We start from the raw sequence: 15,471 nt of genomic DNA on the forward strand, positions 1-15,471 counted from the left end.
ATGCAGTTAGCTTTTCATGTGCTGAGAGGGCATGTGTTATTTTCTGAGCTGGAAAGGGGAGTTAAGACCCTGCTGTATTATATAGCTCGGGAGTTAGAAAAATTGGGGACCTTCAGGTTTGAGTTGTGGGAGGGATTTTCTGTTGTCCCTATGGTCTAGAAATAGAAAAACAGCTAGAAAATCAGAACTTCAGTTGGAGGGATTTATTTCAAATGTGGGTCCATAGATACAGAAATGGCAAAAAATAATCAAATTTATGATTAGCCTTCTGGAACAGAGAGTAAAGCTTGAAGGGACTTTCTAGCTCACTGCATCCAGTTTTGTGAAACTTCAGGGTCCATGTGATGATGAATTTAAAAAGCTTACAGATATGCTATTTAAAGACACTTATTTTCTTGTCTTCCCTGTTCCTGTTGCAAAGTTATATAGAATCTGATTGTCCTAATGTTTATAAACATCCATTCTTCGCAATGTGAAAGTGCTCTTATGCCTCTACTGCCTATGGCTTTGGTGTTTGGTAATTCCCTAATGGTTATCACAGCGTGTTTCTTTGATGTCTTTGTTTTACTTGACTAAACAACCCAAGTTCTTTTCTTGGGGCTGTCTTCTGCAGTAACAGTTCCTCCCACATTTTCTGGTTTCCATTCACTTTGCTCAGGTGATTACATACAGTTAAAACGTTTGCAGCCTGCTTTTCTTTCCCAGAGGGTCATTGCTTATTCAGTAGGGAGGTTGCTCAGAATTCATCAAGTGATTGACTCTTCAGTATTCTCTTTCACCTTCAGTATGCATCTTCCTCCTTTTCATTACACCTAATGTACTTGTTTGATAGGTGGGTGTCTGTGCTGTTCTCACTAGGATATGAGTATTTATTGCAGGCTTTGCAAATGTATTTTATAGCATCTATGACAAGATTGTTTTGCATTCAATATCAAATCAGCAATGACAGTGGTCTCATTTTTCAGCAGTTTTGTATAGCTCTCTATGGTTTACTGTTCTCATCAACCTCAGCTTCAGAAAGAAACACAACTATTGTCTGGTTTTGAATTCTCTATTAAGAAAACAAAGGTTTAATAAACTAGCTTGTAGAACAGCAATCTGAGGCAGTCCATCTTCCCTGTTTTGCCAGCCACCCTTTTAGGGGTTGCCTGTGACCATCCACAACAGATAATTCTTTGCTGTGCCCAGCTCCTACGTGCAAATAAGATGTCTAGCTGTGGTCTTGGCTCTCAAAAATTTGTTTAATATGTGAAGTTCTTTATGCAAAAAATTTATTCGTTAACCCACAGTAGTACTGAATATGCTCTAAGTTGGTGTTAAGTCTTGCATATGCCAGAAGGTAACAAGCTGGTTGTTTGCAGAAATTATACTGATGGTCTCCATTCTAGTAGCTACTCTTCTGCTGCATTAACCTTTTTGTGATCTTTCACTGGTGTTCATTAGTTGTGTAAAGTTGTTGTAGGCTTGTATTGGTAACTGGGAGAGAAATAGCAGATGAGATTTATTTGGACTGGATTATAGAATGAAAAGAAAGCAGCTTTGACACTTTTCTATGTAGCTTTCTATAATACTCCTGAATGGTTGCAGTAAGTTTATTGAAACTCTTGGATTCTTACAGAGAAGATGGATCACTTCCATGCTTCTTGATTGTCACAAAGCTTGTGTAACAAACGTGTCTCTTTTCCTTTAGGGATTTTTGGCTAATCAGAAGAGAGCTGAGAACTTGAAAGATCCTTCTGTGCTGCCTGATTTGTGTTTGAGTCATGCTAATCAGCTGATGATTATGTTAACTAATCACAGAAAACTGTTAGATATTAAACAGAAATGTACCACTGCCAAACAGGAGCTTGCAAATAATCTACAAGTCAGACTGAAGTAAGTTACAGCTCTTCAACTTTATATTGCTTCCACTTGCATCAAGACTTGCATTTAAATAATGTGTTATAAGAAAATCTTTGGTAATGCATAGAGTTTTTCTTAATGAGAGAGAAAAGAAGTTGGGTCACTTCAGTTTATATATGAAGTTATTTGTGAGACACAAAATATTATTTTCAGATAAGCTTTTCTTAGAGTTTAAATGGTCTTCATATCAATAAAACAATATCCAAGAACCTAGTCTATATTGCTCAATGGGAAATACTGTTTTTCACACTACTCCACTTAAAAATTAAGCTTTAGATAATTTTTCATTTCAGATGCATAGGAAAAGTATAGAGAGTTGAATAATTTTTGAAATAAATGCTAGTAGAAATAATTAGGCAACGTTGTGACCCTGTTAGCCCTGCATGCTGGTTACCCATCAAGTAGCTGTTGGGTTTTTTTCCCTTCTTGAAGAGATTGCAGTTTGTATAGAAGAGGCAGATGCAAGGAGCAGGAAGTAAAACAGAATCAACAGCGCACTAGCAGCAAGATCCCATTGTGCTTGTAAAATACATTACTGCTAGGTAAATTGAAATATGAATTTGGCTGTCTTTGTTCCCATTTTTTCTTAGCCCAATGAAAGGATGATTTTTTTGCACTGCTTTTCACTGTAGCAGGTATTTAGGGATAGTATGGAGAAGCTATGTTGCCATAAATATCACTTTCATTTCTTATATGTTAAAGTATTTGGGTAGGATACACTTAATTCAGAAGTTGTTAGAGGAAAAGACTTGCATCCCTTTGTAAAGAACAAGCTAGTGAGGTGTGGAGAGTGAATGCAGAGAGGGGAGATCTGAAGAGAAGAATAAAGCATAGATGTAGAAAAAACAAAACAAAACCAACAACTACACAACAGCCTGCCCTCACTTTCACACACATGCACCACCCCCCAAAACCCCCAAAACAAACATACAAAAAAACCCACTGTATTTTGGCTCAAACCAAAGGTTATTCAAGCTTGTCTTCAGCAGCAGTTAGCAAATGACCCTAAGAAGAATCTAATAATGAGGAAAAAATGTGAATTTAACCATATGTAAATATTCTTAGAAGACAATATTCTTATCTGATCAAGATGATCAAGAAGCAGTGTTTTCATTGCTGAGGGAGGGTTTTTTCCTTGAGACAGTCCAACTTCTTTGTGAGTCCACAAACTCCTGTTTTGTTGCAAGTTCTGCAACTTAACTATACAGTGTGGAAAATGTACTTCCCTCTGTGTTTTGATCTGACCACTTGTTGGCATCATATAATAAGCAAAAAAGTAGTCTCTTCCTTGCCCTGGACACACCAGATTTTTTTAATTCTTCTGGAGAAGGTTACATTATTATTCCTCCTAAGGTTATGTATCCTAAGAGCATTACCTGTCAAAACTAATACCTTAACTCAAATGGTGGCAAGTGTTCATTTTTTGAGCACAGATATAGATAACAGGGAACTGCAAGGCAACTACTGAATCCTGAATTGCTTGGTACTCCCGTAGCTTATTGTTGTCCCCCGTAAAACGATGTCATTGTTCAGTTCATCCAAACATGTTCCTCATCTTAGTGAGATTTAAACGTAGAAAAGATTCCTAAGTTGTTATCTTCTAAAGTGTAACCTGCTTTTGTAGGTGGTGTTGTTTTGTAATGCTTCACGCTGACCAAGATGGAGAGAAGCTACAAGCATTGCTTCGTCTCGTAACAGAGCTCCTAGAAAGGGTCAAGGTCGTAGAAGCTCTCAGTACTGTTCCTCAAATGTACTGTCTAGCTGTTGTTGAGGTTGTGAGGAGAAAAATGTTCATAAAACACTACAGGGAGGTAAGTGAAGTAAAACTTTGAGACCAAATCTTTGTGTCAATCTATAAATTAACAACTAACTACATATTTTCCCTTCCATAGTGGGCGGGTGCTTTAATAAAAGATGGGAAACACCTATATGAAGCTGAAAAGGCAAAAAGGGAATCTTTTGGTAAACTGTTCAGTAAGTACTTTCTCTTCTGTCAAATCAGCATTGTGCTTACGTTAGACTTTTGTCTTTAGTTAAAATACTTTAATTATATCGTAGCTTAAATACCTGTATATTTTTTTTAATTAAATAGGAGATGCATGCAGAGTGTCACACGGTCCTATTATGAATGATCTATTTTTCTATTAATTTTTCCATTAATCAAATTAATGAACTCTTTCATATGGATTACGCAAAACACTGTGAAAGTTATAGTTAGTTTAGTGCTTGTAAAGTAGAAGATTTCTAATTATTACATTCGAGTGCAGTTTCTGTTTGAACATGCTCTGCAAGTTCTTTTAAATGACACTTTAAAAACCATTACTGAATGTTTGCATATTGCTAGGACTTCCTCTGTACTACTTCATTAAAAAACAAGAATGAAGTCCCACATATTAAAGAGCTTGACCAGAAGTTAAAAAAAAAAAAAAATTAAAATGAAGTTGCCAATAAAAGAAATCTGCTTATTTTTTCTTTTTTCTGCAAAGTCTGCAACTTATGTTCTGAATGAACTGCTAAAATAATAAAATTGAGCAAAAGTTTATCAAAATTTTGGAAAAGAGATTAGCAAGATTACAGTGAAAATTTAATAAAGGAGTTGAGTCTTTTGAAGCAGTGAACAGTAAGCAGAAAGATGCTTCAATTAACTGAGAAGTTCTACGTGGATGGTGGGTTTTGCGTGAAGTTCTGTGGTCACCTGCAATTCTTACCTTGTTAAGAAATGGTGTAGTTAGTAATGCTTTCAAATCCAGTTCAGCTGTTAAACTACAGTAGCTTACTTATTTTCTCTTGATGCATTGTTTATATGTTGCATTTCTTTTTAATAACTTTTTTTTTTTTAAACCCAGGGAAGTCTTTTCTAAGGAATCGTTTGTTTAGAGGACTTGACTCCTGGCCTCCATCCTTTTGTGTATGTACTCAGTATATTTTTTAGGTTTATTTTTTATAAACGGTACTTCCATAAATTAAAACCTAAGCTTAATTCATTCAAGCTGTGTGCCTGTCACATTGCTCTGACACAGATGAAGAAGCTGGGAGCTCGTGTTTGCTGTTTCGTGTGACCTATAGTAACATCAATTTGTAACTTGCAGCGTGGTGGGAGAGGAAATGTTAAGTTGATACTCCTTTGTAACAAAGAGTCTGTGGTATTGAACAAAAAATTGCTATTAATGATAAGAAAAAAGAAGCCAAGAGGAGTAATTTGATCATCTAATCCTCTCTTTTGGATAATAGAGCCATAAAATTAATCGGTTAGTAAAAGCAAGTAAAAGATTTTCTTGTTTTTCTGTAATCAAATCACTGGATGAGTGGAAAAATATTTTCATCTCTTTATGGGCTAATAACATGAAGGGGTGAGAAAGCAGAGCTTTAATCAATCAGTGCCTGTTAACTTCGATTTCAGACAGCTTGGTTAATTCAAGTAAGATAACTTTTCCCAGTTGCCCTCTCACTTTGCATTATTTAACATTTTCAGCTTTTCCTTTGCAGCTTTTTTTTAAAGGATACTTGGAAAAATAAGAATGCTACTCATGTCAGTGTTCTGAATACAGAACTGAATTAGTACTTGACTATGTTTAGCAGCACAATAAATAAAGCTTCAGTGCCATCTCTTATCCCTTAACTCTTTAAACACTTCCTTAATGCTTATGAAGCTTGGTAATAGGAAATTAGACTGGATGATTTTTGTAGGACCTTTCCAAATTAAATACTCTAGTCTACTGCTGCCCGAGGCACTATGGATAGATTCATGACAATAAATGTAAATTATTTTTAGGGGGGTGGGGCCAGACATGATTCCTTTATAAAAACATATGAAATCTTTTGAGATCAGTTTAACACCAAATTTTCTGTGTTATTGCTAAAGCTCTTTTTTTAATCCTTCCTTAGTTTTTGTGGTATTATTTATGTTACCAACAATGTGTAAATTAATTTCTTCTTAATATAGACACGAAAACCTCGCAGATTTGACAGTGAGCTTCCAGATATCTCATTAAGTGACTTGCAATTTTTGCAGTCTTTTTGTCCTTCAGAAGTACAGCCGTTACTCAGGTAAAGCACCTTTTTCAACTTTGTTATGTAAATAGCTCCCCCCGCTCCCACCCCTTCGGCCCACCCTCTCAGTTCATTTTTCTTGAGGAACAGACAAGGATAGTTTTTGAACTGAACCATGGTCTTTGCTGACTTAATGCAGGTACATATTGTCTGTATGCTTCATGTATTCAGGCTTGGATGATTTGAACATGTATTCTGTATTGAGATGTAAAGGATGCCGGACATTCCTCTGAGCTGCTTCATATCTGAAAAACAAAAAAAATAGTTGTCAGTTTTAAATTGAAATAAACTCGTAACTCTACGTTTTGTCAGATCAGAACTAGCTTTTTTTTTTTATTATTATTTGCTCTTTGCTAAGTGGCATTCTGGAAGAAGTAAAATTTCTCTAGCCCAGCATGAGTTCATAGACATCTCCTGTGTTCAATTACTGGTTTTTCCCTTGACAGATTTATTTTACTAAAAGGTATATTCTCTACATGCCTTTGCTGTCTATGGAAATCCGTAGTTTTGAAGGAAGCTCAATTTCCATGTTTCTTATCTCCCAACAATGAGGCAGACATGCAAATGTAGACAGGAAAGCTACTGCTTGGTCTCACAGGCAGCTTGTCTAGAGCTTGGAGATGTCTTTCTGGAAAAGCTGACTGTTAGAGTGAGCTTTCGAACTCTTACGTCTTAAATCTGTAGCAATCAGGTAGAGAAATGCCAACCAAGATAACAGACAAGAAATAGGCAGTAGCAAGTTGTATGTAAGGTTCTGTCTAGGAAGAGATCTGTCCGTCAGTGTGACCGCAGTCAGGTGCTGCATGTATTCATCATCCTTCTCCTAGAAGAGATCTGCAGTTAAGAGGTTTGCTGAGATTCCTGTTTTGTTTTTTTCAAGGCCCAAGGCCACAATTTCACAAAGGATGAGAAGGTAAATCCAAAAGGAGGATGCTCCACTGTTATCTGTCAGGTTCACCAACAGTGTCAGCCTGTTACTGGTGCACGGTGCAGGAGCTGAATTCACTGCATTTTTCACCTCTGTTTTGTACCAGCATTCTTTCTGATTCAGAATTCCTGGCCATCCTTAGGGTATTGCTGCTGGAATTAAGTATAATGATCTTAGTCTGCTTGACAGTGGATTTGCCCTCGATCATGATACAACTGATGCACCCTTTTAATTTCTCTGGTTCTGCTCTTAGGCTTCATCTTTAATGATTCAGAGAGCAAAAAAAATGCAATCTATAGTGTCATGTTGCTCGTGTTTGCCTGATTTTTGGGTTTGTGAGAATTTTACAACCTTCCTGGGAAGTTTGGACTGAGGTCAGGAAGAATTTTGCCTTGCTGTTGTCAGAAAACCAATCGCTAACCAAACTGTTTTAGTTGGTCCAAATTGTAGTGACATAGCTTTCCACTGGATGGCAATCGAGTTGGGATTATGTCATGTTCCTCTTGGTTTCTGAGCTCAGGATTACATTTAATGGAAATATTGATGTTGGCGGTGGACTTGCAACTCAAGTGGGCAGAGCTGTCATGCACCTTGGTAGACACTGAGCTTTAGAAAAAATTTTGGAGTGGTACTTTCTTTGGTATTTTTATTTCACATCTAAAGAACAAGAAATGGGCAAACTGGGACGCAGCGCAAAGTCCTTTTCTGTAAGCACTGAACCCCTGAGCTTCATAATTCAAATGATGCTTCTATTTGCTTACAGTGCTTCAGTCTTCTGAAATCATATATTTGAGCAATTATTGAAATCTAATTCTACAAAAATACACTAAATACCACTTGCCCTATGTGTTGAACAGAGAATGCAATATACATTGAAGTCTAATCTGCTTTTATTATATTGTTAGTCTAAATGAACTCCTGCTGCATGATTTCAGTGTAGCTATTCCTGAACAAATTAAAAATTCTGGATATACGGACTCTCAAGAAAAATGAAATAAGTGTTGCTTTTCCAGAAGTTTTTAAAACTTACCATTGAAAGCTTATCTTGTAACGCTTGCAATGTGATCATGACACATTAATCGGTCTTTTAATTTAGGTTACCTATCATTAAAATAAAATAGTAGAGAATTAATAGCTAATTCAAAGGAAGAGCTGGATTGGAGAGTATCCAACTGGAGAGAAGAATAGAGTCATTTGCAAACATAAGTGCTTCAATTACAGATTTACTCACTATGAATTCTCTTCTGTTACTGTTATTCTCTCTAGTTGCTGCTGGTAAATGTTTTTCCTCAGAATGAAAGACTGACATATTACTTCCCCATCATTGTGTTTTATCTTAAAAAATCTCAGGTTCTTAATTTAAAACACAAATACCAGGTGGTTTTAGTGGATTTTCTGTGTAAAATAAATGAAAAGAATAAAGTACAAACCTTATATGGAGGGAAACTTAGTCTTGTTGGAATATACACATAATAACATATTTGAATATTAGATTAACAATGTGGAAAAAAAATAATCCTATGCTGTTTTTAAGGGTTCCCATACTTTGTGACTTTGAACCTCTTCACCAGCATGTACGTGCTCTACATAACCTGGTAAAGGCAGCACAGAGTTTCGATGAAATGTCACAAACCATTACAGACCTGCTGAATGAACAAAAGGTATTTTTGTTTTTCTTTACCAAGAAAAGAGAATATTCTATTCAAAAGAGTAAAATATTTTCATAATATTGTTTTATCAGCCACTTCAGAAAGAAATGTAATTTTTCCAGATGTAAAGATTAGTTGGTCTCATAATTGCATAATAATAGTTTTCTTTCTAATGACATACTAGTAAATATTCTGAGAATTTTGCGCTCTTCAATGAGTAAAGTGAGTCTGTCTAAAGAATAGTCAAAATAAATTTAATATCTTCTAAATATTTAACAGATGCTTATATTCCACAGAAATTGTAGCATTATTCTGTTAATATTTCTATTTTCTGACATTTTCTTAAGCTTCTGCATGCAGAATGTGTGCATTTTGCCTTTGTCGCTTTAGTTTGTATTTAATGTAGCTGTTGCTTCTCTGGATTTTTTCGTTGCTTAAGCAGTTAAGAAGAATTTAGGGCCTTGCTTGTCCTCGTTAGCCTAAATATTGATGTCCTACCTACTGCTTTGTTGCAGCCCTGCTTTTGTGGAAAGGGAAGAAATGTCTGTCTTTTTCTTTGAGTATAGAAGGAACAGATGGCAAAGTTATATCTCCCTAGTTTCACTCTGCCTGTCAAGCAGATTCTTTTCCCTAGAAACTGTTTCTGCCAGTCACTTTTGATTGCTTCTGTGCATTCAGCCTCTAACTTTTGTAATACACCAAACACAGTCCTTTTAGCTTCTGGCTGTAGCCTGTCCCAATGAAATGCTGGGTGCATTTAGCAGTGCTTAAAATTTTAAGTGAAGCTGACTGCTTCAAACTGGGTTTCTTTAGCAGTTTTGCTGTAGCAAAGAGGTGTCATTTTTGTGGGACTCCATGCTGTCATCTATGGTGTGTTTGTACGCACTTTGCTGACTAGAAGCATCTTCTGTAACTGACAAGATTATGGGCAAGTTCAATTTTGAATTAGCAAATTACTCCTTAAACCAGAATGCTTCTTATTCCTCTCCTCTGGGACTTGAAAAAGAGATTTACTGGAAGTCTTTCCTTTGTGTAAAATAAGAGATCTGGGCTGCTCTTCTGTAATAAAAAATGTGTGTAATTTGTGTCATTTCTTATCTCTTTTCTCTCTTTATGAAGATCAGGTTTTATATGAGCAGCTATTAAGAACAAGGGTGTTAGGGGCTGGCCACTATATTAGCCAATGCAATGGGTAGGAGGGGTGTACATTTGGTGAAATCTGGGAGTCCTCTGTATGTGCTCTTCCAACAGACCATGCTCTGAAATATAGAAGTTCACCCCCAACTTGGAGCATCCTGAAATTTATCTCGTAAGAAACCAGGATGGTGACAGGTTTTCTAACGAATTAATTTTTCACTGAGGCTTGCAATGCCAGAAGAATGTAAAATAAATCGAAGGATTAAGTTTTAAAAAAGATACATGATAACAATAGAAAAAATAAGCAGGCAAGGTGCCTTACTCGTTGGAGTCTTGATGGTTTGCCTTTTTGGTTCAGACTTGCTTATCTGAGAATTTTTTATCAGTGTCTGATTGCACAAAAACTATGTTTGCCAAATCAGGAGGATCTGTTCTTTCCACTCTCCTCTTTTGCTGTGCTTTGACCAGTTTTGATTCTTCACTGACTCAGAGATGCTGAGTATTTAGACGGATAATTGTCTCTTTCCTTAGAGTAAATTGCATTGCACAGTCAGAGCTGGGCCGTTCATGATGTCATATTGAAAATGCCCATCTCTGCGTGTAATTTCAATGATTGATTTCAGCCCTTTTTTTGGAATTGAAGCAGATCTGTCAGTGAGATGTTTCCTTCTCAGCAGCAATGCTCTTGTTACTTCTTGATGAAAGATACTAGATCTTTCTGTGTTGCTTTGTTCCACAGATGAATTAGAAGTGTTTTTAAATTATATACTTTTGCCTGTGTTCTTTTTTTGTGTAGAATTACTGAAATAATTTGAGAATGTTATTTTTCTTATCCTTAGTATCACTGAGAATTTACAGTATATAGAGGACAAATAAAGATTTATTAGTAGTCATGAAGATGCCTACAGCTTCCTGCACGTACACAGTGTGTTTGTGAACTGTGAAATATTGTCCTGGCTTGGTGCAGAGTTGACGATGACTGTGTAGGCATTGAGTCTTGACCATATAGCAGAATATTGCTCTTGTACTCTCCCAAGTAGACACATTTGACCCCAACCTCCCTTTCCTTGCAAGTAGCAGCAGAAACCTGGTTCTTGAAGTTGGACTGGGATAGTTTCCCTGGCTTGTTGGTAGTGCAGCAGTTTATCTCTGTCTGGGTCAGATGGGAGTTTGTCCTACTGTATCAGCCACAGCAGCTGATCTTTTGATAGTTGCTTTAGGCAGGAGAGAAAAGCTGTGTCTGCTGATAAATGAGAAAAGAGCAAGTCAGAGAGGTGTTGTGGTTTACCCACTTGGCTAGCAGTGAACGCCGTGCAGCCACTCGCTCACCCTTGTCCATCCTGGGGATGGGGGAGAGAATTAAAGGGGCAAAGGGAAAAGAGACTCATGAGTTGAGATAAGAACAGTTTAATAACTAAAATACAATTATATTGAAAATAATAGCAATATTAACAATTATAATACAAGTAATATGCAAATATATAAATGAGCAATACGCAGTGCAGTTGCTCACCACCTGATGACCAAGGCCCAGCCCATTCCTGGCCAACGATCCCAGAGCAGGGAGAGTCCCTAAACCTCAGTCGCAGAAAAGATAAAAGCCTGAGAGTCCAAGAGCCGGCTTAGAGAGAGTCCATCTGAGAGAGTCAGTACTCCTGGACAGATCCTTACTTATGTACTGAGCATGAAATGCATGATATGGAATAAACCACTGGACAATTTGGGTCTCAATCCCAGGCTAGTAATTGTGGGCTGTGCTCCCTCCTAGCTTCTCCTGCACCTACAGACACTGGCAAAGCGTGAGAAGCTGAAAAGTCCTTGACTGTCCTGGCAACAACTATAAACATCAGCTGCCTTCTCAGCACAGATCTGAAACGTAGCCTCTTACTAGCTACTATGAAGAAAGTTAACTGTCCCAGTCAAAACCGGGACAAGAGGAGATCCAGTGCCTTACTGGGGATGTTAGTAGCATTTCTTTTTAAGTGTCCCTGTAACTCTTATTATTTCAGCTTTCAAGTTCATGGAATATTAGTGATGATATCCTTCTCTATCTGATATCTGATTTCTTTTTTTAGTATTACATCAGACTACTTAAAGAACATTGTTGTGGGTTTTCATTTAACTTGTTACTATTTGAAATTTGTTTTCCTTTTTATAAAGCTTTCTGCTTATTCTTTGTAATTTAATGGTCTCACAACAAAGACATTGCTGTGTCCTCATTTCCATAATACAGACAAGGTTTAAGCAGATCCGTGATTGGGTTAAAGATATCCAGGAGAAAGATGAGGTGCCCATAGGAGTCATGTTAAGATGATTAAGGTGTCTTCTCCATGGTTAGTCGGTGATTAACATATGCAATCCTTTGGTATTAAAAGTTTCTCTTGTAAGAGAAAGCTGGCTTTTAAAGTTAGATTATGAATCTACCATTTGTTCTAGTTGAATTTAAAATTCAAACATTGTTTGTAATCCTTCCAAGAATTGCCCCCTTACCTGACTGTGTTCATCATAGCAACGTAACTAGAACAAGTCATGAAATCCAGCAACACCTGAGAACTTAAAATTTAACTCTGCTTCTCTGTATCTGCTTGCTATTTTTTCTTGTTAGCTCTTGATTCATTTTCCTTTGTCATCACAGGAGTTACAGTATGTGACATACACGTACATTGCTGCCTGTAGATTGTAAATAGACTAGGTGGCAGGCAGCAGCTTCTCAGGGAAATAGGGAACAGTAAGCAAAGTCTTCCATATAGTTCCAGCTACTCCAAACATGAGGTTTAACTTCTTCATGCAACATCCTTACTCATTACCTTCTAGGATGATTCTACAGGCGTGCCAAAGGTAGACATCATCTTTCCTTTCCATGTGGTTTTCTGTATGGCCTTCCGATATGCAAAGACTTTGAAGTGGTTTTTTCATATGTGCTTACTGACATCTGTGATACTAGCTTTTATTACTGTTATCAGTGTTAAATTTTGGTCACTTAAAGCATGTGCTTTGAATCCAGGCATGTATCAGCATATGCAGTATCCTTCAGTGTTTATTTTTCTCAGTTTTCTTTGATAAACAGCAAGCTGAAATTAAACCCAATGGAAATACTTAAACCTGGACTTACAGTACCTTTAACAAAAGGAGCATTTCCCTTTAAGTTTTTTTTGCCTCATGTCCTATGTTCATTTTTGATAAATAAAAATATTTTGTATGTAGTGAACATAAGCTTTTTACAATGGGTTTTCATAATTTGATTTCAAAATCATTGTATGATCTACTTTCACATAGATGCAAAGGCCAGTGGAGGTGAGGTGTAAATGCAGCTCTGCTAAACAGATGATTGTCAGATCTAGAAATAGATTCTTTCTGAATCTCAGTTCAGAATTCAGTTAGTCACACTACATCTCCATTAAGAGAACATTGGCATGGTACAGAGAACAACAGGGTCCCTTTTTGGGTAGCAGCCATTTGTAAAAGATTTAAAAGATAAAAATTGTCTATTTATACATCAGCAGTCCAGTATCTGTCACTTCTGTCTGGGGTTTTTTGGAGTTCTGTTGATTACCGTTTATTGCCCAGCTCCACTAATTGTTGCCAGTCAAGTAGCTGAGTCCAATGGATAGCAAAAGTTTCTTCAATAAAAACTAACTTACTGAAGAACACCAGACACACAGTTTAAATCCATGGAGACAATGTGGGTGGTTTAGAAAAGAGGCATGAGCAGGATCATCAGGAATAGCGGCTGGAGGCAGTGTTGGCGTTTTGCAGAGAAGCACCATTCTGAAAGATCTCCAGCACTTTGAGACTGAACATCTAATGAGAATCTTTTACTGTAAATATTCCCATGGGTCTTTTAGGAGCAGTTTCTATTCAGGGTGGTCACATTCCTCAGATGAATAAGATCAAATAAGTCCTTCAAGGATGAAGGATGGAAAAGCAAGGTAATGGTTTGGGTATGGTGCTACAGACAATGCATCAGATCTTTCACAGCACTGATCCATTCGAAAAAGTCAGCATCTCTTCCAGTTTGTGATCTGGATGATCCTGCTCATGCCTCTTCATCCTACATGTCATAGATACTCTCCTTATGTATTTCAACTGTGCATGTTTCACATTAATTTTCTTAGGAGAAATCACTTTGCTCTCCATCCTGTTACAAACTCATTCAGCAGTGCATCCTTGGTGGATACTGAGGCTGTACGTTGTTTTTAGGCTTTCACTGTGATGTATTCTGCACTTCCTGAAGGTTAAGGTTTGTGTTTTTGTTCTAAGAATCTGCAGATGATATTATTGTCGGTGTTAGGGCTTTTATATTCCCTGTTGTACTTAATAGTGTAAAAATACTATAGGTTGACCTTTTGTTCCTAGTTCTGGTAGATGTGAAGGTGGTAAAGGAAGAGGAGTTAATGCATACTTCATTTATTCTGTCAAACAGAGCTTGCAAGCAGTAAATTTATTATGTTAAATCTATTAAATTGTCCTGGGTTAAGAAGAAAGTTAACTCTGTCTCAGCTGAACCCAGGACATAAATAGGAAAGGTAAAATCTGTAACTGAGGTGTAATCTGGTAGATTCATCATACTGTCAGTTAAATTGAGTTGTAGTTGCATACAAAAAGCTTGAAAATCACAGAACACAGGCTGTTTGTACAGTCGAAGGTCTTGCCGAGGTTGATTATTTTTTAAAGCATTTCAAAATGGTGCTTTACTGAGTTACACGTGCATAGAAACAAGTGCATGTAACTTGGCCTACAGTTACGATTGTTATAAATATGATAAATCAAACTTCAGCTGAATTCACTTAAAGTATATATTCCATGGCAGTATAGAAAAGTATGATGTCTTTGAAATAGTGAAGATGAGTTTTCAAACACTGTGCATGAATTTACACTTTACAGCAGAGTATACACTGGAACTTGAGATCTTGCTTTATAATTCATAAAGTAATGAACAAGAAGTGATGATAATGAGATTTAAACGTATCATCTAATCACAATTAACTGGAAAATTGATTTGAAGGTGAGTTTTTAGCTTTTTAAGAGTCAAAAGCACTGGAATTGGTCAGAATTACTTAGGAACAATTCCATGAAGGTGGAGAAGCTTTATATAATCTTTGTCTTGGCTTTTACATGCTGTTGTTACTCATGGTTGATGATGGGTGGTTATTCTAATCATTAGCTTTTCAGCTGAATATTGAATGATCTGGTGCTACAGAGTCAGGATTTGGTGGTATCCAGGGTCTGGAGGTAAAATGACAAAAATTGGGAGTGTTGGGAGCTGCATGGAGGGGAAAAAACATCCACATAGGCTGTGATGACTTGCATTGTGAAAAGTCAGAATGTTGCTTTTAATTAGAGTGTGCTCTTCATTATACTGTACTACTTCTGCACTCTCCCAAGCAGAACAATTCTAATGCATATTTTTGAGATGTTAGTAGGCAACAGTTTTGTTGTAGTAAAGCTTTTTGTAAACCATCTTAGTTTAGTATATTAATAGTGACTTGATTACACTGATTTTTTTAATAGCAGTATTGGTGACAAAAATAAAAATATTTTAGTAACAAAGTTATTAGGAAGACTGAAATCAATAGGCTGTTAGGAAGCAAAGCTTATTTCTGGTTACCTCAGTTTTATTTATCATCCAGACTTATGTTTCAGCCCTTTCAAATACAGTTATATGTGATCTATGTAGGACTTTCAGATAGAGTAACATTTAATATTGATGTATTTATACGTGGTGCTTTTTTGAAACTTACTTGAAAATCTATCTGAATTTCTGTAATTTTTACTTCAATTTTAGTTGGACATATTTTGGACTGT

General features: G+C 36.6%; 1 protein-coding gene across 1 annotated transcript in view; it reads left to right on the forward strand.

Moving 5' to 3' along the window:
- Positions 1-1,690: 1,690 nt before the first annotated feature.
- Positions 1,691-15,471, forward strand: part of RB1CC1 (RB1-inducible coiled-coil 1) — a gene marked incomplete at its 5' end in the record, with an annotated part of 36,143 nt that continues 22,362 nt past the window's right edge. Inside the window, 6 exons of the mRNA XM_010087225.1 lie at positions 1,691-1,875; positions 3,527-3,713; positions 3,795-3,876; positions 4,749-4,810; positions 5,846-5,949; positions 8,415-8,541. Coding sequence (XP_010085527.1) covers positions 1,691-1,875; positions 3,527-3,713; positions 3,795-3,876; positions 4,749-4,810; positions 5,846-5,949; positions 8,415-8,541 — 747 coding nt within the window. The remainder of the gene's footprint in view (positions 1,876-3,526; positions 3,714-3,794; positions 3,877-4,748; positions 4,811-5,845; positions 5,950-8,414; positions 8,542-15,471) is intronic.

Source organism: Pterocles gutturalis, unplaced genomic scaffold (assembly GCF_000699245.1).
Source record: "Pterocles gutturalis isolate BGI_N339 unplaced genomic scaffold, ASM69924v1 scaffold246, whole genome shotgun sequence".
NCBI lineage: Eukaryota > Metazoa > Chordata > Aves > Pterocliformes > Pteroclidae > Pterocles > Pterocles gutturalis.